The sequence below is a fragment of the Plectropomus leopardus genome, chromosome 21 (assembly GCF_026936395.1).
Source record: "Plectropomus leopardus strain MGB_pleo_1.0 chromosome 21, ASM2693639v1, whole genome shotgun sequence".
NCBI lineage: Eukaryota > Metazoa > Chordata > Actinopteri > Perciformes > Serranidae > Plectropomus > Plectropomus leopardus.
This window is the reverse complement of record NC_142196.1, coordinates 15,039,450-15,061,908: the sequence shown is the minus strand read 5'-3', so window position 1 is coordinate 15,061,908 and position 22,459 is coordinate 15,039,450. Positions and strand designations below refer to the sequence as shown.

At 40.4% G+C, this 22,459-nt stretch overlaps 1 protein-coding gene across 3 annotated transcripts in view; it reads right to left on the bottom strand.

Moving 5' to 3' along the window:
• slco5a1 (solute carrier organic anion transporter family member 5A1) overlaps positions 1-22,459 on the bottom strand; it is an 82,220-nt gene that overhangs the window by 44,012 nt on the left and 15,749 nt on the right. For all 3 annotated transcript variants that reach the window (XM_042510900.2, XM_088071719.1, XM_042510901.2), the window contains 3 exons: positions 9,380-9,512; positions 9,046-9,263; positions 3,608-3,772 (listed from right to left, as the gene is read on the bottom strand). In XM_042510900.2, the coding sequence (XP_042366834.1) occupies positions 3,608-3,772; positions 9,046-9,263; positions 9,380-9,512 (516 nt within the window). The remainder of the gene's footprint in view (positions 1-3,607; positions 3,773-9,045; positions 9,264-9,379; positions 9,513-22,459) is intronic.

Genomic DNA, 22,459 nt, shown 5'->3' with positions numbered 1-22,459 from the left:
TATCATATCACAGGGACATAAGGCACACGCACACAACACACAACACACAACACACACACTCTGCTGATGCTACATGAATGATGTATACACGCATTTTATCTGGATTAACGCTCATTTGATAAATGTGTGCATGTATGCATGTCGGTGCTAATCTAACATAGAGATCCTACATCAGAGAAGCCGTTAATCTCACGACAAACTTTAATGCTGCATACAATTGTCAGCTGCAGTCTGTAAAGCACAAAAATAAGAAAAGTACAATAAGAAAGGAAGGTGGCTATTTGAAAGGAACAGTGGCTGAGATTAAGAGAGGCACCAGAGTGAGAAAAAAAGTCAGATAAATCGTCAGAGAGCAGAAACAGCAGCATGGGAGAAACTGCAGCTGAGGGAGGCGTGTGTGATATGTTGCAGTGCTATTTCTGTAGCAACATCTAATGAGCATGTAGCAGTGGCGGCTCTTTAACTGGGTATGTTACAGACTCATGGAGGTGGCAATTTGTGAGATTTCCAGTTATCGTATTTTGACATCTTTGGTTTCTACACTGTTGTTTTTATGATTATTCCTTCTACAGTGAGACAAAGATATCACAAGCCCTTCTTTGGACTCGTCAGCCACAGGGGGTATTACTGCTGATTCTAGATAGAAGGTAGATCTCTTTGTCATTTTTTAACCTACCTACCTTTTATCTAACTTTTATAATATGTACCTAACTATTTAGTAGGTACATAATATAAGTAGGTCAGTGTTAAATACCTAACCTAACTAAAATGATACCTAACTATTCTACTATGTACTTCTAGCAAAGCATTGTTTATGCTGCTGAAAATATGGAAATCATTATTTCCTGTACAGCTTAGTCCCAACCAAAACAGTAAAGTTATAGGCGCTCAAAACCAAAACAACGAGCTGAAAGATACTACAAAGCATGAGCAAGGCTCTTGTGGGCTGTCAATTGTGTGTGATTGTCACTATAAGTGTCCACTTTTATATTTCACTTAATTATTTGACTCATTGTTATTATGAAATATTTACTATGGCAGCTTTAAGCTCCAAGTTCATCAAGTCTTATCAGATTTGACCATCAAAAGTACTGGCATGGCCATCAGCCTCAGCTGTACTTTATGTTAAGTGCTGGGGGGTAATCCCAGCTCCTCTGTTTATTATTGAGATAAACGGTCCAACCATGCTTGCATGTTAGTGCATGTAGTCCCTGTGAGTGTGTCCTACTGGCTAGCTAATCAACACCACTATGCACTACCTTCCAACAGCAATTCCCATGTCCATTTTTTTATGGTCTATTGTCAAATACCTTTATTATTTACACATGCAAAAACACTGTCTGGTATTCTGTTCATTCTTAAAAAAAAACATTCTCTCACAATCATCAGGGAAATGTCACAGTTGCTTCGTCCATCTGTCTGCCCCAAGGAAGCATTGTGCTCCCATCAACAGAAGTGCCCTCTCCTCCTTTTCCTCCTCGCCAACAATCATCATATCCAGCAGCTTGGCATCGTTTGGGTAGCCATGGCAACCGCACTACCCGTTTGCCCTTACCCCTTGTATCCTGGCAACAGGCAGATAAGAAGAGGCAATGCTATTGTGTATGTGGGTGTGTGTGTGCATCTAGAGATGACCATATGTCAGCCACCAGAATACTTGGACACACACACACAAACACACTCACACACACTTTTATACAATCCCAGGCATAATTGAGATTTCAATCACCCCTTGCTGGAATAATCCTGATACTAGATTAGTCGTGTACTAGAACCACTGGCTTAGACAGGACTGAAGGATTTGTACATGGTACATATGTGGTGCACAAATTACAGGCAGAGCAGAGGGTAATGCGCGTGTGCATGTGTGACCACGATATGATGAATGTGTCTCCTGCAGTCAATAGAGTCTTGTGTTACCGTCAGGGGATGTAATGGAAGCTCATCATTGAATGAAAGTCTGCAATGACTCACAGCACTGCCCTATGACTGTGAATCACTGTGCGCACGTGGAGAGGTGAGAACAAATGTGAGCTTAAACTGGTACAGACTAGAGGTACGTGTAGTGCGCTGTGATGTATCATTTGTCCTCCTGTCCAGGATCAGAGTAAACACAAAGAAAGTAGCACATAGTGTGTAACAAACCATTTTTCACTGCAGTGAAAAAACATTTCCAAATAGACATAACTGTGCGTTTTCTAAATTAATTTGTCAGTATATTTATGTAAATATTCTACATGCAAGTTTAAATCTGAAGTCTCACAATAGTAATATATTTAGGTCCTTGTGATCATTAGATGCAACTCAATGAAGAAATTATGTAATATTTTTTAAAGTGCTGCAGACTAGAGTAATAAATGCTAATTCTAATGCTTTGCCGGCATAGTTTTGCCTCACTGATTTTATAGTTCAGATGTGAGATCTTTGCAGGCACAGTTCAACTTACCGACAAAATTAACATTTTTTATGACATTATAGGCAAATCTAATTTATTAAAAGAATTGTTGATTTTAAAATTACACTACATTTTAAACATTTTTTTCTTACTGCTGAAAAGTAATGGCAGAACATCCAGAAGAGGAAGATTCAATTTTCTCGGTCCATTTACCTTCATCGATTGTTGAGATTTTCTTAGCATATCTGTCCTTCTTTTAAATAATAAAACATCCTCTTAATTAGGGCGATACTTCACATAAGAAATGTTCATTTGTATATGAATTATTCCCCCATGTTACTTTGAATTGATGAAGGGAACTTTTTTTTTCTACTTGTCTCAATGGTTAACTAATTAAACTTTTTTTTTCGCTAAAACCTTACTATTTAAAACACTGACAGATTGAGTGGCGCACTTTGGCAAGCACGTACATTTGAACACTGGTCAATGAAATGCATGAGTGGATTTCTGATACACATGCTCGCCCAGACACCCGACTGATTTGAAAAAGTGTTTTACGTTTTGACGAAAAAAAACACGTGTTTGGTAAATACTAAACAAAGGACTGGATAAATGAGACTTAGACTATACTGCACAAGTTGGGTGAGTTTGTTAATGGAGGTTTTGGCTATATTATTGAAGTAATTTCTACAGTACAAATGTTAAACAGTTCCTGGTTTCACCTTTTTAGAATGTGAGGATTTCAGTTTTACGTTACTATTAACTGGATATCTATTGGTTTTGGACAGTTTGACAGACAAAAAAAGCCCCCTGAAGTCACCAATTTGGCCCGATTACACACTTTTTAAAGTTTTTCAAAGTAAAATAATGCCAAAAGTTAGATGAATCACTGCGGAAATTACCTAGATCCCTAGTTGTTTTGATTCTGGATTTAATTCACCTCAACACTTTTCTAGAGGCAACTGTATGCTCCACTGCATCGTTTTCAATAGAAAACTTTACTTTGCTGTTAAAAACATATTTTTAAGAACCCACATTATAAGTTCCCACGTATCCTTGATGGCAGCCCACAGGGGACAGTGAGTGCAATGACTCACAAGATTCAAAAATATGTCTGACTCTGCTGCACAACTGTGAAATGAAAAAGAAAAAAAAATGAAACAAAGAGAGTGAGTTAACTTAGACAAACATATTTCACAAAGACACACTTACCAGTATATATGCTGGCGTTGGAGGCGGGGATACCAAACTGTGACTCGATAAACTTGGGGATGAAGGTGATGAAGGCGGTGACGATGGCACACTCTGCCGTGTAGGACAGGCTGACGAACAGAAAGGTCATGTTGCTGAGGATCCTCAGCGCTGCCTTGGGGAGGTCTGGGGAGGGATACAAGACAAGACAGAGAGCTTCATTACTGTGGTGCTGTAATTAACACACAGTCAGTCTCTTAATTTGGCTCTCACTCACACCTACGCAAACTCAACGCAACGGAAGCTTCAGAGGAAGAACGAGTGGAAAGCAGTAATAAAGAAAAGGCAGAAAAGGCTGCATCTGTAACACAAATAAACCTTATGTCATAACAACCTAAGGAAAGAAGACAAAGTTAACACCCCTTTAAATTTCCCGGAAACACTTAATGCATTCAATCATAAGTATAAGTATAAGTATAAGTATAAGTATCCCTGTTTCACGCAGGACTGCAGAACCAAACAAGATGTAAACATATAGATGCTCATTGTAGCCTGAAACACTATGAATCTTGAAGAAACTCATACAGCTACCAGCAAGTTTTTTGTCCAGTGCAAGTATGTGGATCATGTGCATCTCTGCTGCGAGCCCGAAACAAACCAAGCTCTGCAAATCCAGCCTGAATGCCGTCATCCTTGGTTCATCATAACAAGGGCGAACATGCCCTTTACGTCTGCCTGAGGGGCAATGTGTCCATGTGATTTGGTTGACGTGATGCAGAATGCCCTCTCATCCTGTCACTTTTAAAAGTCATGTGGTCAAACTGTAAGTACATTACTGTTACCAGGCAAGATGGAGCAGTTGTAACTTTCTCTATTGATCCCCAAAGACAGACCTCTGATGTCACTTTCTCTCCATCAGAGGAAGTGCAGATTCATTTTCCAAACAGGAGCTAATGGGGGTTCAGTTTCTCATTCACAGGCACATCAGCGAGGCAGATGCTTGCTGTCATGGCAACAAAATTATGGGCCTCCCAATTGAACAGCTATCACCGAAATCATGACACCAACATGCTATCTAAACACTAACTCAATACATGTGTCTGCTAAAAGCCTTACACGACCATTGACATTTAAAAAAGTACATCATCAGTGTGCATTTTGCAGTTTTCCTGCCAAATTTAAACAAATATGTTCCTCTCAACCTATAGTCCCCTCCCAATAACCAAAAGGTGATGCTTTGTTTTTTCAATGTGGTCAACTGAGTAACAGGTACAACAATTTTGAGCACAAGCGCTGCAGCCAACAGCAGCAAAACAGAGTAGAATGTAACCACTCAGGCTTATTTGCACCATCAGTTTACATCTATTGACAGTGTAACTGATAGGCTCAGATTTTTATTCTGACAACATTTTGGAAAGATTTCCTGCAGAGATAGACCTTTTGTTAAAGAGTGAAACCCTTTTTGTTTAACCAGTAACAGCCTCGAAATTGCCATTGTCAAAAACCAGACCCAGACTCCATTTAAATAAAGATTACTTTCAGGATGTATAGCACCAGCATATGTTCACATCGAACTGGGTGAATTAAGGGATTATTTCAACTAAACTAGAGTTGGTGATTGTTGGAAAATTGGAAAGATGAACCAAGATTCTGTAATCTTGTTGACTTAATGTGAAGTGTCTGTATGTCTCTGTCAGGTAGTTTTAAGGCTACGATGATGGTCGATGAAACCTTTTGCATTTAAAAATGTGTCTTTTGTGTCTTTGCCAGATACACAAGGTGGCAGAATCACTGTTCTCAGGGTCACTGGAACAAACAAGATCCTTCATCTCTCAGCAAGACTGAGGGGCAAAAGATTTCAGGAGCAGGTTTGACAGAATGAGGATCTCCGCAATCCACAGGGACCTCACATTCAAGCTGCTGCTTCTCTTCATTAAAATGAAAAAGCTGATGTAGTTTGGGCTCCTGGTGCACTTTTTACATCCATAGCCTCAATGGCAAAAAGCATTCCATTGAAATATCCAATTTCCCATGCTTCCTCGAAATATGTTGAATAAAGGCCACAGCTAAAAGGATGCATATTTTCAGTTCACAGTAGAGCTGCAACAATTAGTCGATCTGCAGAACATTAATTGGCAACTATTCTGATAACTGAATGATCATTTTCATTTAATTCTTTTTAAATGTGAGAATTTGATGCTTTATGTTGTCATAGATTACCTTGGACTCTGGGAAATTAGTCTGGGCATGTTTCACTATTTTCTGGCATATTTTGACAAAAGAATTTATCGATTTTTCAAGGAAATAACAGGCCGATTCATTGATAATGAAAATAATAATTTGTTGCAGCCCTAGCTCAAAAAGATTTCTTTCAGTATAAACACAGACAGCAAGAGAAAAAAAAAGACTCTGTGCTTTATTTCTGCAACTGAAATCCAAAAAAGCCCAAGAAAGGTTTCTCTGACAAAAATAATTATCAATACTTGAAAGAAGTGGGATGACATCTGTGCACACAAAGCTTCTTTATTCAAATGAATTTGAACTTTGGGGCAGATTCCAGACAGAAAAAACACTGCCTTGTCTACCCTTGACCTTAAGTTTCTGTGGGATGATAGATGGGAGAAGACGGCGACCAAAGGAAGCATTTAATACAGGCTTTCAAAGTAAAATATTATATTCAGGTTATTATATGTTATCTATTTTCTTTCTATGCAGTCTTTTCTCTCACTTATTCTGTGAGTGTGTGCAGTATGTCAAAGGCCACATCTGGAAACAAAGTAAGACTTCAAAGCATTTTGCTGATCACAGCTGAGCAAAACAACTGGCATCTTCTATTTGATCCTGTCTGTGTCCAGAGTGATTAAGCCCTGTCTGAGGGCATATATTATGACTTTACAGTCATAAGGCTACCATGTGGGCTTCTTCTGTCTCATGTGCTTGGCACGCACTGACGCCAAGCAAAGAAGGACCAAAAAAAAAAAAAAAAGGCAGGAAGCACGTAAAGTGGATTATTATTGCCTTTTAGTGGGGAGGTTATTATGAAGCTGGTCAGCCCAACTGGGTGGCATGGTGCCTTGAATTGGAGATAGCCTTCTCAGCACTAATTCGGCTAATCTTTCTGGAGGTGGGGAAATGTTAGCATCTGTCAGTGTTATCTCAGATCAAAAGGTACCAATAGAATAGTGACGCTAATTATTCCATTCCTGTGGAGCTGGGCTGTAATCTTGTCTGGAGGGGGACAGATGGTGAGGTCCTGTTGACGTCTACAGCAGCTGCTCTTTCAATCAGAAACACCACTGGCTCGCAATAGTTGCCACACTCCCTATTTTTTTTGTGAGAATTGATATGATGACTGTCAAACTCATGCATCTGCTTTGCTAAACCCGTGATAATAGCTCCTTTACTGTCATATAGGTAAATGCACTAATATATATCTCATACAAGTTGTGTTTTATAGCCACAAAGCTAGTAAAGCCTGAGCAGTGGATCTGATAAAGAGCGAATGCTCAACAAAAATGGTGTGCATAACTCCTGCAGAGGCTCAAAGGACATAAATTAATTTGAGCCTTATTTTGAGTTTTTATAAATTTAAACATTAAGATGTGAAAGGCCACTTTGACCCAAAATTGTCCATGGATTAGACAAACTATTCCTTTATAAATAATTCTGCTATTGTTGCTTTGACTTCAAGTTGATTGATGGAAAATTTGTCACCAGCTATCCTAAAGAATACTTTAACCACAACTTAAGCAGTTATGTAGTAAGTATTCCTTAAATTAAGCCACTTAATTGTTTAAATCATTCATCCCGTTGTACTTTCTTCAATATCTGGATTTGCTGGTTTTCTGTTTTATATGTTTATGAAGTGATTTGGGTTTTTCGACTGTTTATCGTACAAAATGAAACAGGTAGGGACATCACCTTGGATGTCCGTGACAAGCAATTAGTTTATGAATTGATGAATTCTTCATGTCAGTTTGTTACAATCAGGAGTGCAAGTTTACACAGAGTTAAGATGGAATTAAACAGTGAGCCTCCACTTTTTTTGAGAAGCAATTGTAGAAAGATTTTTTTAATCACTTTACTGTATCTGTATTTTAAATCCAGTCTGATAAGGTATCTGCTATTGCAATATGATTGTGACACGCAGTGTATGGCTGCAGTTATTCATTTTAACTATCTAAAATTATGAAATGAAAAGTCAGAGAAGTGGTGAAAATTGCTTCCACGCAGCACTTGACCAAGGTCTGGAACATTCCGTAATCAAAAATGCGTCCATGACGTTTATTGCTGAAAATATTCAGTGTTAGCATTTTTCTGTGTTTGCTGATGATCTGAAGGGCACAAAAAAAATGCTTGGTGAAAACAGGCGCTTCTGTGCCGCATATCTTTCACAGAAAGTGCTGAATTTGTTCTATAGACAAACACACACACCTCAATAGAAGGACACGCACAGCACTATAATATATTACAGATCCAAACACTGAAGCGCCTGAGTCTGCAAAATTGGCTGTAGTTTGCACAACAGCCCAAAACATCCTGCTGGGATGAGTAAAACAGCAGGAGAGCAGCCGCTGGACTGTGGAAGCTATAATGCATACATGGTTACAGTGAGTGTTATCTGCTCTCACAGACAAAATCCTGTCTGAGCAGCTGTGGGGAACGCACATAAGAATGTATTTATAATAGTAATATACACCCATTTAAATAAATAGTGGGATTCACTTCATTCACGTTATTTTGCATATAGTAAAGAATGTGAGGGCAAACATGCATGCTACCGTTTTGCTCTGCTGCCAGGACTGGCTTTACTCCTGTGTGTGGAAACGTGACCGAGTTCCCCTGAGAGCTCATTTAAAAGAGAGTGAGAGAGAGAAAGCTGTCTGACTGAGAAAAATCAGTCAAATGGGAAACTGAGGAAACACTGGAGCAGAATTCAGCATAACCAAAGGGCTCTCCCGTGGAAAACCAGGAGATTCCTGCTATATCTAGCTCAGAGGAAACAAAAAATACTCTCACAGAACCTCAAATGTTTCTAATTTAATGTTTTTATTCTACATGAGGAATGCATGACTGTTTTTTGAGAAGTGTCAATATAAAATCAAGGTTGCTCAAATAAACTCGAAGTCTTAAAGTGGCAGAAAAAATTGCATGACCTTTGGCGTGTTTGCTATTTATTTCCTTACGTATACAGAACCCAGTGTTGACAAAAACTGCCCGTATTACAGTGAACTCCTGCTTTACCAGTCAACTGTGCGGACAGCCTCCTCCATCACAAATCAATACCATCTTTAACAGGAGATCTCAATGGAGCTTCCACTGTTAGATAAAATGACTAATCCTGGCCATTGATTGGATTATGGGCCATTTCTACATCAATTTCTCACAGTTCCTTTATGTAAGGTACTTGTAACACCTCCAGAGGAGGCAAATGAAGGCTGATGATATCTGTGCTTCACCTTTGATGTCCTTTCCGAAGCCCATGGAGGAGGACACGTTCTGGCCTTTGCTATTAGACTTTTCCTTCATCACATCATCATCGCTGGACACGTCACCAGGCGAGCTGATCTTTTTCTTCCTCCTCTTTTTGTGGCGTGGGGGCAGCTTTTTGGGGAAGGCAAACATTGGAAAGATGACCAGGAGCATGGCAATGGCACACAAGAGAAAGCCGCTCCACCTGAGGGGAAGAAACAACAGATGAGTTGTAAAAGCAATAGAGAACAGACTGATTATCGCAAAGAGGAGGGCACATAAGGACTTGGGCAGTCATGCAGATGTACATGCATTAATTACCAGTTGCCAACAAAGCGGGGGTCACTCTGGTCGATGTTGACTACAGTTTTGGGGTCGACGTAGAAGCCGATGAGGACGCCTCCTAGCAGGTAGCCAGCTGCAGGTCCCAGGGCTCCCATCACATACATGATGGCTAGAAGAGACACAGACAGTTATTTTAATCTTTTTGATTATCGATTATAAAAATCATAACACAACCGCGCTCAGTAATATGTGATATAATAATACTAGTAATAATAATGCTGAACTAAGGTCAGATCAAATTTAAAGTAGAATTACACAGATAAAAAATAGACACAGAAAATAATTAGGAAAAAAAACAATAACAAGTAAACAGAGTTCAAAGAAATTAAGCAGTAAACACAGAAATAATAGTAATTACAACATAAATCATAATTATAGTAGTCATTAAACATAAAAAAGACAGAATAAAAGAAAAAAGATTAATTAAAATACAAACTAATATAGAAAAATAAAATAAAAGCAAACAGTTGCTAGATATTACTGAACGTGAATGGAATATGCCTACGTGCATACAAAAAATACACTTAATTGTACCATTATACCACTAAGGGGGAATTCAGTCTCAAAATATGATAAAAGCAGATGCCAGACCTTAATAGTTCTTCTCAGTATAACCTTGGCCAGTGTGTTTTAAATGTTCAAGTTTAAGATGAGACATTACCTCCTCCACCCAATGTGGAACTACTCCAAACAACACAGTCAAAGGGTCAGGGTGCATTTCTATATGACATATATGTAAGAGGGTATTAAATACATCTGTCCAGAATGGGGGCAGCTTAGACATAGCCAAAAGGTAACTGAGACTGGGCGAATCATGATCGCATCTGATGCAGGTCGGGTCTAACGCAGGGTAGAGTTTGGCCTGCTTACCTGCAGATAGATGCAGCCTACAAAGAATCTTAAATTGCAGCAGCTTATGTCTTATACATATTGATGTTGAGTGTACCAATGAGACTGTGGACTGCCAAGTAGTATCTGATATAGTACTTCACAATTCATCCTCACATTATCTTGCCAAGTGATAAATTGACCGGGAGGTGACGAAGAGACAGAAACTCCAATACTCTTTAAACCACTTTCCTAAATTAACTATCGTTACTGAAACAGAAAGTCAACGCTTTGTTTGAGAACCTCCAAGTTTTTCCACTTTCTTCATCGATGCTTTTAATTACCCACTGTTAACTGTTTAACTCAGACCTGTGGGAGCTGTTCATTACCCCTAACGCACCGTCCACCATATTCAGAACAAATGCACTCGGATCAGTGGGAACTCGCCACCCGCCCTGAGGTCATTTCTCACAGCTTTTGAAGCGTCTGTAACAGCCGACCTAAAAGCTCCAGAGGTCTTCGCATTGACCTGAGGGCGCGCCTGCAGCTCTCCCACGCCAGACAACCTCAGAGCAAGCGGGGGCGAAACATTAACCCTCTGAGGGCTCTCAGACCCTCACTGAGGTGAGCCGATCACACTCCATCACTTTGCCGCAGGAAGGGAAAAACTCATTAAAGTTAGATAACCTTAGTTGGACAAGTGGAAAAACCTCCTGCGGACATCCAGCAGAGACGTGAGTCAAAGCCATTTACCAGCTGTAATCAGGGGGCAAACTTTCTATAATTACACCTGGAACATTGCTGCTAGTCATCAGGGCGTGAAAGTGTGTGTGTGTTTGCGTGACTGAGGGGGAGGGATTAGCTCTTTATGATGGCTGTGTGTGCATATATGTTAAAATGTTTTGTGAATGACACCATTCTCTCCCACAAGTAGACTTAATGGTTTTCATCTTTTCATTTTAAATGGAAAGATGGCAACAAACCCCACATGCATCTGTTACTATCACACATGCAAAGCAAAATGCTCCTGTTCCTCTATTTGTGTCTCGCAAATGTCACTTTCTTGGATGCATGCTGGCACTAAGCCCCATTGGCAGTGTGAAGGTGTGCACACGTGTACGTGTCTTTGTGCTGGTGTTTATGACAGAGCCTGTGTTTAGCGGCAGGTGTGTCATGTATCTGGATCAACACTCAAATGTCTGATCTCTCCCCCCTGAGAACAGAGGAATACCTCATCACTGCCAGATTACATAACAAATGCATGCACGCATACACACACACTTCAACAAAGTTTGTTTTTGTCTGAATGGAAGCTCAAAAGCCATTTCATCTCAGTCTGTTTCACCAAATGTTTCAGCTGCCCCGCCAACATTTGCATATAGCATCCCCACATCCCGGGAGGCTTGCATCTTTTGCCGCCCTCATATTTTCATCCCAACACTTTGAGTGCTTTTGGACCTCCTTTTCCTCCCCGGATGTGGCGCGTGTTCGCTCACATAGTGTAGCTCCAATAATGTCCCAAAGCCCAAATCCTTATCTACACTTAATTAAATCATGGCTTCTTTAAACAAAACTATTGGGAAAAAGAGAAAGAGAGGAAAATATTGCTTAATGAACAAAAAGCCCTTCAACAAATCCTCTTATCAGCCTAAAGCAGACACACACACACACACATGCTTGCACACATGAACACAAAATGCAAGACAACAATGGTTAATTTCCTTGGCTCCAAAAGACTCTGGTGATCAGTCTTTTTCACACGACTCTGCACGCATGAAGTACGTGTATGAGAGTGTAAACATTTCAAATTATAAATGTCACATGTCGATGTAAATAAAAGTGCGAGTCTGAGGGTTTGTTCTATAAATTTCATAGACGTGAATCACTTCTCTAAGCACCTGAAGCAGGTGTCCCTCTCTGTTTCACTTCTGCTGCCTCTCTCTCACAAATCATATTTCATCTTTTTAACTACTCTCACTGCACCATTTCTCATATCGTGCTGGCTGGAGTGTCAATTCACAGCAGCAGTCTATCCGTTTCACAATGTAAGTGAAGGAATTATCCACCCAGAGACAATAAACAATTAACTATAGTTGGCAAGGACAGCAAGAGGTCTTATCTTATTATCTCCATCTTGAAATTAAAATCTGTCTTGCAAAACCTGAGCTAGTGAATCATGCTTTTGTGGTACACAGCAAAATAATTTCCATTTGTAAAGCACCAAACATAGTCTGTAATTGAAAGGCTGGCTATAGAGCTGCCTTATGTTTTGAGATAAGAGAGAGTCTGAGCATTTAGTACACATACATTTAAGATTGCAAAATTTCAGATTAAAATCTTCTGGCTCTTGATCAAGCTTCAGAGCAGTCAGACTCTTCAAAATTGTGTTACATAGTTCAGAGCTATGAATGGACATGACCGTAGTGTGTGTGACGCAGCTGTGAATCAGCTCTTGCTACAAAGGAATACTGCAACCACCAAATGTTCACTCGTGTAACAATCACTCACCCTGTGTTAGGTTGAATTTATGTTGAAAACTAGTTTTTCTTGCATGCCTCAATGGTGAACTGAGATTAAAAAAAACATTTTAATGCAAATGGTCATTTGGGGGGTGAAATATTTCTTGAAACCTAACAGGAAGCCTAAATATTACTTAATGATGAGTTACAATGGCCATTTTTACAGTGGAGTGCCACATAAAGCCTATCAATGAATCACTCTCATCCCCTCACCTTGCCAAATGCTGACCTTTCCTGTGCCCCAAATATAACAGTACGTTATTTTTAAGCAAACTCTGGCTTGAACCAGATACACCTGACGCAGCCAGCTGTTCATTGGTCAGGCAAAGGTTGAGCACCATCTACGTTCCTTTGGTTGCCCCCCAATCTCCATCATCCCCTTTCTCAGGCACCCAGGCGCTGGACTGGCCATATTTTATCCCCCCTGGGTGATTGTGTAAGCGCCTATCTTGCCACTCCATCCATCACATTAACAGTGTTCTGCCCTATTGGAGGACGAAGGGGCTCATAAACTGTGCTTGACTCGTCGCCCTACCCTGCCCGCCTGGCACCGGCTCAGTGCAGATATTTAGGGATGAAGGGATTGGAGGGCTGCGACCAGGCTGAAGGGCGGCCAGGGCAGAGCCATCGGATTGAGGAATATGCTGGCACAGCAGCAGCGCTCCATCGCACACAAACACACATGCTGCGGTGGCAGACGTCAGTGGAGTCCAGGGGCTGCATGCCAATGCAGAACGCATGGCGCGCCACAGGCTCGCTTTACTCAATTACGCAATAGACCTTTACCAGCAGCACGTGAAGGACGATACATTAAAGGCTTCCTATGGCTTTCCACACGTGCAGAGATAATGGATTAGGAGCTCTCCATTGCAGTTATTGGCTTCTCACTCTTATGTTATACAAAGTCAGCATTTAAACCATCTACCGTGACCATACAGCTTGACTTTCAATATGTTGTGTTAATTTTGTGCTGACTTTGTTATATACATTAGACTTGCATGAGAAGATTCCCATTGAGGATGAAGTCACAAAGCGTGTACGTTAACATGTTACAAGCAGAATTCAATATCTGCAGCAAGATATTAATGTTTATTGCACTGGCCTGGAGAAAACAAACACACACACACACACACACACACACAAAAGCATCGAATCAAGAAGCACTGAAGCATCAATTACACCTCAGCACCTTTAACGTGAGTCAAGGTCACTCACTTGCAGCATATTAACTACACACATGAACGCTTAAACGTACGTGCACACGAACACGTGAAAGGGGAGGTGCAAGGTCATTAAAGGTAAGAGTGGAGGAGGGATAGGGTTAGAGAGTTTTATAGTGCATCATTGACCCCAATTTAGTGTTTCAGTGTTTGTGATGGATGGACTCAGTGGTGTCAGGAATCCAGAAAGAGAAAGGCAATATACTGGGATGGAGAAAGCTAAAAACTGATAAACAGAGCAGAGTGGTGGGGAGAGAAAGCAGATGAGGCAGGAAGAAACATTAACATCTGAGAGGAGAGAGAGAGAGAGAGAGTGATGGAACATAAGGAAACAGAAGGAGAGCTGAGGAGCGGAGCTGGGCTGCAGTCTGTGGTGACTGATCCTGCTGTGTAACAGAGTGATAAAGCTTGCTCAGCAACATCCCTCTCAAATCTAACCTTCAGGGACCAGCGCTGCTCTGTTGTCTCCACTCTGCCTCCTCCACACTCCGTAAGAGCTCTGCCCCTCCTGACTCGGTATTCATGAGCTGCACTGACTCATTCAGAGCTTGTAGGAATGAATGAGGGTGAAACCGAAAAAGGAGAATGGCAGCAGAGAGGCGTAAATTAGAGGCATGATTGCAGGAAGGTAAATGGTGACTGCTGATGGTTTTGAATTGGCGAAATTATCTTCAATCTAGATCTACTGTATTGTATCCTAATGTGTTTCTGTTTTTTTGTCCATCCTTTCTAACCATCCAGAGCTCCAACTAGGATTGGGTTCCGTTCACATTTGAACTGGTGCTGGTTCTGGTGCCTGGAATTCAGTACCAGCAACCACTGATACCTTTTTTCAGTACTTTACCTTCTCTGTATAATATCAAACATTTCTGAACAAGCTGCAGGGGTGACATCGTGAACTGAAATGCAATTTTGCTTCGCTGCTTTTCTCTAATTAAATATTAAGCTAATATTCTGTCTCTGTCTGTCTACTGTTGTGTGTGTTTGTCTATTCGTCTAGCAGTGACACTAGGTTATTACTAATATAATAAGAAAAATAATCTACAAAAGACTGTGGCAGGCTTCCCTGCTTCGTTGCGTTTATGTCTGAAGTTGAACCCTCTGACTTCTTGAAGCTCTGTGGCTGGCTTCCAGGCACTTCTGCTACTTGTCCATGTATGGGTACTTTGCAATACCAACAGAATTTGGTAGGTATCCTTTAAAAAGGGAAAAGTTTGATACCTAACTCTTGCTGCATCGAATTAATTTTCACATCTTATTATATTTTTTTTTAGATTATTTTTTAAAAATTCAGAAAATAGTGAAATTCTCATCAGAGTCCGAGGTGATGGTATCAGACTGATCAAATGAACAGTCTACATTTCAAATATATTAAATTCACTGTTGTATAAAGCAGAAAATTATTTAAGAAGCATTTTTGTTCAGTTAAAAAGGAGCTCATACGTATTTGCTTGCAGTTTGATTTACTATTCATCTCATCTTTATAGTTAACTAATATTTATTACAGATTATGAAATTTTACACTTTTACATCAGTTATTTCCAAATGTCACACAAGTGGATTTGCAAAGGGCAACTTCCACACCCTGAATAATCATAACCTCTGATAGAAACGCAGGGAATTCTGGGATACACGCCTTCCAGCTGCCTCCTTAGTGTCCTTGGTTATGAATGGAATTTCAGGCTTAACAATAAAATGGCGTCTGCAAGGCTCCCCCCATCCACCCTCCCAACCTCTCATGACCTTCTGTTCCCCTCACCCCTCACCCTTGAGACACAGCCAGAGCAGCAGCGGATGGAGGAAGAGAACGCAGAGCAATCGGACCTGATGAGAAAGCACATTGCACCTAATGAAGCAGCTCTCTTGTGGCCAAACTCATTACCACAGATTAATGATTTGATAGAATTACGTGGACAAAATAAAGGACAGGACTTCCACTGCCTTGTCAGAACACTGCGGGGTTAAAAGGTCGAGGCTACAATTCATACAACAGAAGAATCATCAGACACACTGGCTTTTTATCACATCAGCAGCTCCACACAACCTGAACTAAATCTGAGCACAATGTGTGTATGTATGCCCATGCAGTCCATGTGCAGTAAGTCTCATTTGTTTCCAGATTTACTTCCCTCTTGTCACTTTCCTGCAATAAAGGCTGCAGAGGTATGAGCCAGGCTCTGTAATCCCTCTGCGCTCTCTGGCTGGAAACTTAGTTTCAATGAATTATGTAGCGCTCCACCTGGCTATTAGCCTACAAAGCTCAGTCAGCCTCCAAACAAGCCTGGGAATGGATGGCAGGGAGCAACATAACGTCCTTGGATTTGTATTCAATATGTTACACCGGAGCTGTCTAATCTCTGAAAGATGCAATCAAGTTGTCTTCTCAGCATTACTCAAGAGCTGTGTCATGTTGATTTATGTAGCATTATGCAACATGCATTACCTATTCACTCTGATGTGGGATAATAATCTATTTCTACCTGCTGTGTGACAAAAAGAAATTCACCTTTTCCTCTTTATTTAATAACATCCACTTTTGTCAAATGCCAGCACACTCTTCAGAATTCTGATACAGTGACCTGTACAGTCCAGCTGAATACCTAAATCTCTTTGGAAAGTGTGGCTGCAAGTGACAGCTGTATGATAGATGATCTATGCGGCTGCTGCTGTTCGAAAGAGAACGAAAAGAGAGGGACAGTGCTGCGTGTATCCCTGTGTTGCGGGGATCAATTCAGTCATGTGACTTTGTCCCCCGAAAGACAAGAGGAGGAAAAAGACAATGAAATAGGGGAATGACAGCATTGTCATGGCAACTTGCTGACAAAGCAGTGTCTTCTTACAAGTCCTAACCTTACAGTTTTACCCAGAGGGCATGCACGGGGACTGTGGCCTCTCTCTCACACACACACACACACACACATAGACACACACAGGGTTGTGGGACAAACTGCATTAATATGCATGCGTTATCCCGACCAAACCTTTGCACACAAGCAGAATGCAAAATTGCATATCAGAAGGCATGTTTACTCTAAAGCCATTTGCTGTGGAAATCTTGTGTTGATCCTCTCATATTGCAGCGTGTTCTGTACGGAGCGTCTCCGCGTGCACCTGCTATTTTGGTTCTTGTATAAGAAGCAGAGCAAAGTGCAAAGAGCGGGATAAGGAGTAATATAGATCAGAGGGTGAAATGATGAAAAAATACACTCAACCAGTCACTGGTCCCATAGCTCTAAAATCACAAGGAGGCGTGACAACATCAAAAAAACATAAGGCCATCAGCCACGGCTATTGGTGCCGCAGAAGCATAAAAAACACTCCTTCAGGAAATCATTTTTGTTGTCTGGAGGTTGCAGAACAATGTGAACGCACAACACCATATATCTGCAGCCAGAGGTAGATGGTATGGGTTTTTAACAGCAAAATTAAATAGCAACAAATATTTTCAAACTTGTGTGGTGACGCACCTATACAATCGCATCAATATGACGCTAATTCAGTCAAAACTCTACTGTATTCCACGTTGTAAGTTGTCACATCATTTCTTCAAATGTAAAATATAAGTATTTGCAATGTGATTCATTCAAGAATAAAACATGAAATGCTAAAATGTGTTTTTTAAAAAGTTTGAAAAGGAGGCTACAACGCACAGGATCAATGGGCTCCAGAAATCCAATGTCTCTTGCATAAACGAGCAGAATACAGAGTTGAAATCTGAAGTGTGTAGTTATTCTGTAGCAACCGTGTGTCATTTGAATGTGATTTAATAAAAGTAAACACAGTGAAAGGTCGTGCATAATGGTGCTGTGCTCCTGCAAATGAGAGGCTGCAGATTTATTACCATTTCTGTCCTTCTACCTACGAATATCTGCAAGGATTTAATGAACTGAAGAAGTTTTTTACACAATATGAAGCAGCTCTGGACAACAGATACTGTAAGAATCAATCATGTGCATTTAGAGATAAATGCAGATTAATTTACTGCTGTTCATGCGTTTACAACACTTGGAGCCTTGGGAGTTGTATTTGCATGAATGTGTCCCTGAAAAGAAAAGTTTATGTGGGTGCTTGTACAAGAGCTTTCTGTAGAAAGAGAACAGTCAGGAAGGGAATGAGATGGTAGTAAAGGTGGTGGAAACGAATGAAAATGAAATAGGACTAAAAAAAGTTGCAGTTTCTATCAAGTCAGATTAAATAAACCCAACTACACCCACTAATTCAGTCAGATATTCAGATAAAGACACAGAAACAAACAAACAGACATTTTAGTGGCCTGCTGCAGTGAGATGAGTGATTATATGGGTGGGATTTTTAACATGGAATGATATTCTCACTCTCCTCTTGTACAAAAACAGGCACAGACTGATGGACAGACAAAAACTGTGCAGCTCCAATATGATGCAAACAGGTCAAGAAGTCATTTCCTGCCTTGTGTTAAGACGGCAGATTTTGTCTGTGTGATAATAACATGCCGATTTAGCTTTGCAGCAGCGCACCAGTTGGTTCAGCCCTACTAGTCTGCTTGGGCACCCAAACAGAGCACAGCCTCATCAGGCACATACATATGCCGCTGCAAACAGGCTGAACATGACACACCGCCAAGACGATATACCGTGTATATATATATATATGTATGTATGTTCTATTCTGGAAACACCTGCTTTCCTTGAACTGTAAATTGTATTAAAATAGTCCAAAATTATGACATCTGATTGCATTTCAGTGTTGAATAACATTACATAGCATAGTGATTGGTTAATCCCTTAATAACACTGATTATTTTTTAAAAATTCAATACATTTGAATGCTTGAGATGACTTGGACACAACATTTCAAGCATTTATTTCACACTTGGACTACCAGAAGGATTTGAAAGCCGATCAACACAAGATTTAAAGGTCCAGTGTGAAAGATTTAGGGAGATTTGAGGATTGCAGATTGCAACCAGCTGAAACATCTCCCAGTTAGCTTTCCTTTCGTATTCATTGCTCCGCAGGATTCTACTGAGAGCAAAATTATCCTGAGAGGTCTCCTCTCAAAAATAAACGGACCTGGTGATTTAAACCGCTAAAACCTACCTATAACCTACCTATCTGGACCCAGTGTGCGTTTGTCCGTCTGGGCCGGGGGCAGCATGGTGATGCCCACAGACAAGGTGCTCTATAACACAATGATTCTTATTTTCAGGTGATTATACACTAAAGAAAACATACTGATTATATCATATTCTGTTTCTGCCAATATATCCCCCTACATCCTACACACTGGAAGTTTAAGGTTTTAATTGGATGCTGTCAAACCATCCATTATATTACCATAATGGTTGAAAAGAGATGAGAATCTACTTTACTCATACATACTGAATATAACATGCTCATACTCACCTCATATTTAATAGTCCTAGCAGTCAATAAGAGTTCTACACAATGCTGGCAGCCCACAGGCAGAACAGTGGGTGGTAAAAGATTAAGATAAGCATGAAATGTGGGCAGGATGAGAGGAATATTTTAATGGATCAAGTACAGTAAAGAACTTTGATCCTGGTGTGCAGGCAGCACAGTCTGGTACAGATACAGAGTCAAGACTTAAACAGCCAGACATGACCTTACAAACAGCGACTTCAAAGCTTTTCTGACTTGGAAATCTGTGTTCAGGCCACCCATCAGGCTTCTGAACTTCTTTACCTCCAGGCATTACTGTTATAAGCCCCTTAAGCAAAGACATGACTGATCACAAGGGGCGCAGAGGACTTGATCAGAATCTTAAGTCTGCCCCCCCCCATCTTATGCTCTTCTGCACAGCATTTATGACCCAGTTACCTCGTCTCTCATCCAGGGGCAGGTCATGCGGTGATATGGTGTGATGCATGATTGATGCAGCAGAGGTGAGACCATGCAATAAGAGCAGGCGAGGATCCGATTAATAAATCTACTGTACACGCTCCACTGGAGGATTTTTGTCACGCCTTTGGAATAAGAAGTCAGAAATTGCGTCCTTGCTTTTGTTAAAGCTCCTCACTGCAGGATAGTAATGCCCAAATCTTTGTCATAATGCAAGAAAAGTCCAAACACTAATAAAACTTTCATACAGGCTATACTTTCCTTGCAGGGGTTCCCTAAGCTCACTTTGCTAAATCAAATACATAGGAATTCAAAGAGAGAGGGAGAGAGAATGGAGGGTTTTTCTTTATTTCTAGCTGCTCCCCTGCTGCTGGAGGGAGGCTATGGTGGTCATCCAGCCAGTGAATGCTTCAGTCAGTCATGAACATGGATATTATTAACTGCTTGAACAATACATCATTCAGTCAGTCCACAAAGAAAACGCTGTTGTAGCAATGACCGTCATCAGTTGCAACTAGTTTCTAGCGTGCATGGCTTTCCTGAGGGACCCCAGTGCAAATTCTGTGTACGTCTGAGGGGTCATGCATCCTAACTTTGACTCCAAATGACCACTTCCTGCTGATTCTGATGCTGGTGTAAGGCTTTTTGACTTGCATTAACAGCAAAAGACTGAAAATCTGCTGCTGATTGGAGCTGGTGGGAGTGTGGCTGAATGCAAAGCAATTAAATGAACAAAAATCAGCAAAAATCCGCTGGGAACTTGGCGATGGAGGGAGAACCCAGCCAGCAAAGCATATAAGGTCAGTCTCCAGCTGCTCACTTTTCTGTGCTGCATTAAAACCTGTGACTGGGCCTCTAAATCCATCACTGTCAGATGAGCAAACGCTCTAGGACAAAAGACAACACGTCTTAGCTTAGAGAGCCCTTTTGGAACCAGATTTGTCATGTGGGGGCTACTTTTTAAAAAACTTTTGTGATTTACGTTGAATGAACCTATGGGTATTTTTTGGTGACTTGTATGCCCTAATTGTTGTTTTTGCATATTTTCTGATTAATAATGATGGTGATGAATTTTATTTCATACCATGGTCCGTGTGAAAAGTAGATTCTGATTGTCTGCATAGTGTCCATTACTTCATGGCTACATAGTATCACAATCATTTATTTGTAAAATCTTAATAGAGATTGTAGAGAATGACGTGGCTGGATGGCCAGCTAGTCTTGTTGTTAAACATGTAAAACTGTAAACTATAAAATTATATTTATTGTTTGTTAGCGGTACACAATGTTGACTTTTTACCTCAATAGCATACAGTTTTGGTTTTAGGCAAAAAGTTCTCTGAGCTGAGCAAACTAGAAATATCTCCCATTGTCAAGTTGTACCTAAGGATTGTTCTGTTTACTGCAGTAATGAACACGGTTTCCATTGCATAAGGATATTATGCAATGGTGGCAGGCCCCTCGCAGCCTTTCTGCCAATTTTTCCCCAGTGGCCACTCACGGTACTGCAGAGAGAAAAAAAAATCCCTTCTGCCCAAAACATTCTTTCTCCACAGACCACCATTATAAAAGAGACATCTGTAAAACTGCTGACAGGACACCTCAAACTGCAAACAAGGTAAAATATGACAAATTTTTTGGCATATGCACCAAACGAGCAATTTCATAGGATTAAACAGACAACATGTTGGCATCCTGTATCTAGGCATATTATTATATATGGATTGTTCCAGTTATTATTCAAACCTTCAGGGATTACCAGGGAAACTAAGTTTTGGCTTGGAATTTGACTGCAAAAAGCATAAAAATATAATGAATGTTTTTTTTTTTTCTTTGGCAAGTGACCATGGAAAAAGTGGGATGATGCCCTTCAAGTTGGCCATAATTGGAAATTAATGGACTCCGCAATGGCAACTGTCTTCCATGCAGTTCCTGATAATGGACATCTTGTTGGGTATTATCCCCTACTCAATTCATTGCAGGGTGCTTGGACCCCGTTATACTTGCTAGTAAGTTTTGTATTTTTAATACTCATTTATACTGCAGGTGCTGTTGAGCATTAGAATAAAAGTCTGTTACAGTGCAAACTGAATGCGCCTGTCTGACTGATGTGGCTCAGTCAAGGCTATTTATTGTTCTCAGTGAAAGTCTATTGAAAGACAAACCAGATAATGCCTGAGGCAAACACTACTGTACGCACTTGCATATGTAATTTTATAAACATAAACCACTGAAGATTGTTGCCGTGACTAAGAGATCATTCATTTTTGATTTACTGTCATATTAAATTCTGTTTTCACCAGCCCCAGAATGGTATTTTTGTGAATGCTGTGCCTAAAGCAATCCTACTTTATTGTCAGTCAAGAGGAAAAAAGTTCTCACCATCTATGCAGGCATTAAAAAGTGTTATTTATTAGACAGCTGGAAATCTATTTCACTCTCTATTCCTCACAATCTCCTCTTGTGACAAGCCAATCAAACAGATTCAGTTTTCTGTAACTGGCTTTCTGATGGAGTGTCATTCAAAGGCAGAGCCTAAGAGAAATGCACTAATTCCTTTGTGCCTCCCCCCTTTATACGACTTCACTTTCTAATATTTCTCAGAAGTCTTTCACACACTGACACATTGAGTAAATCCCTTTGCTCTCT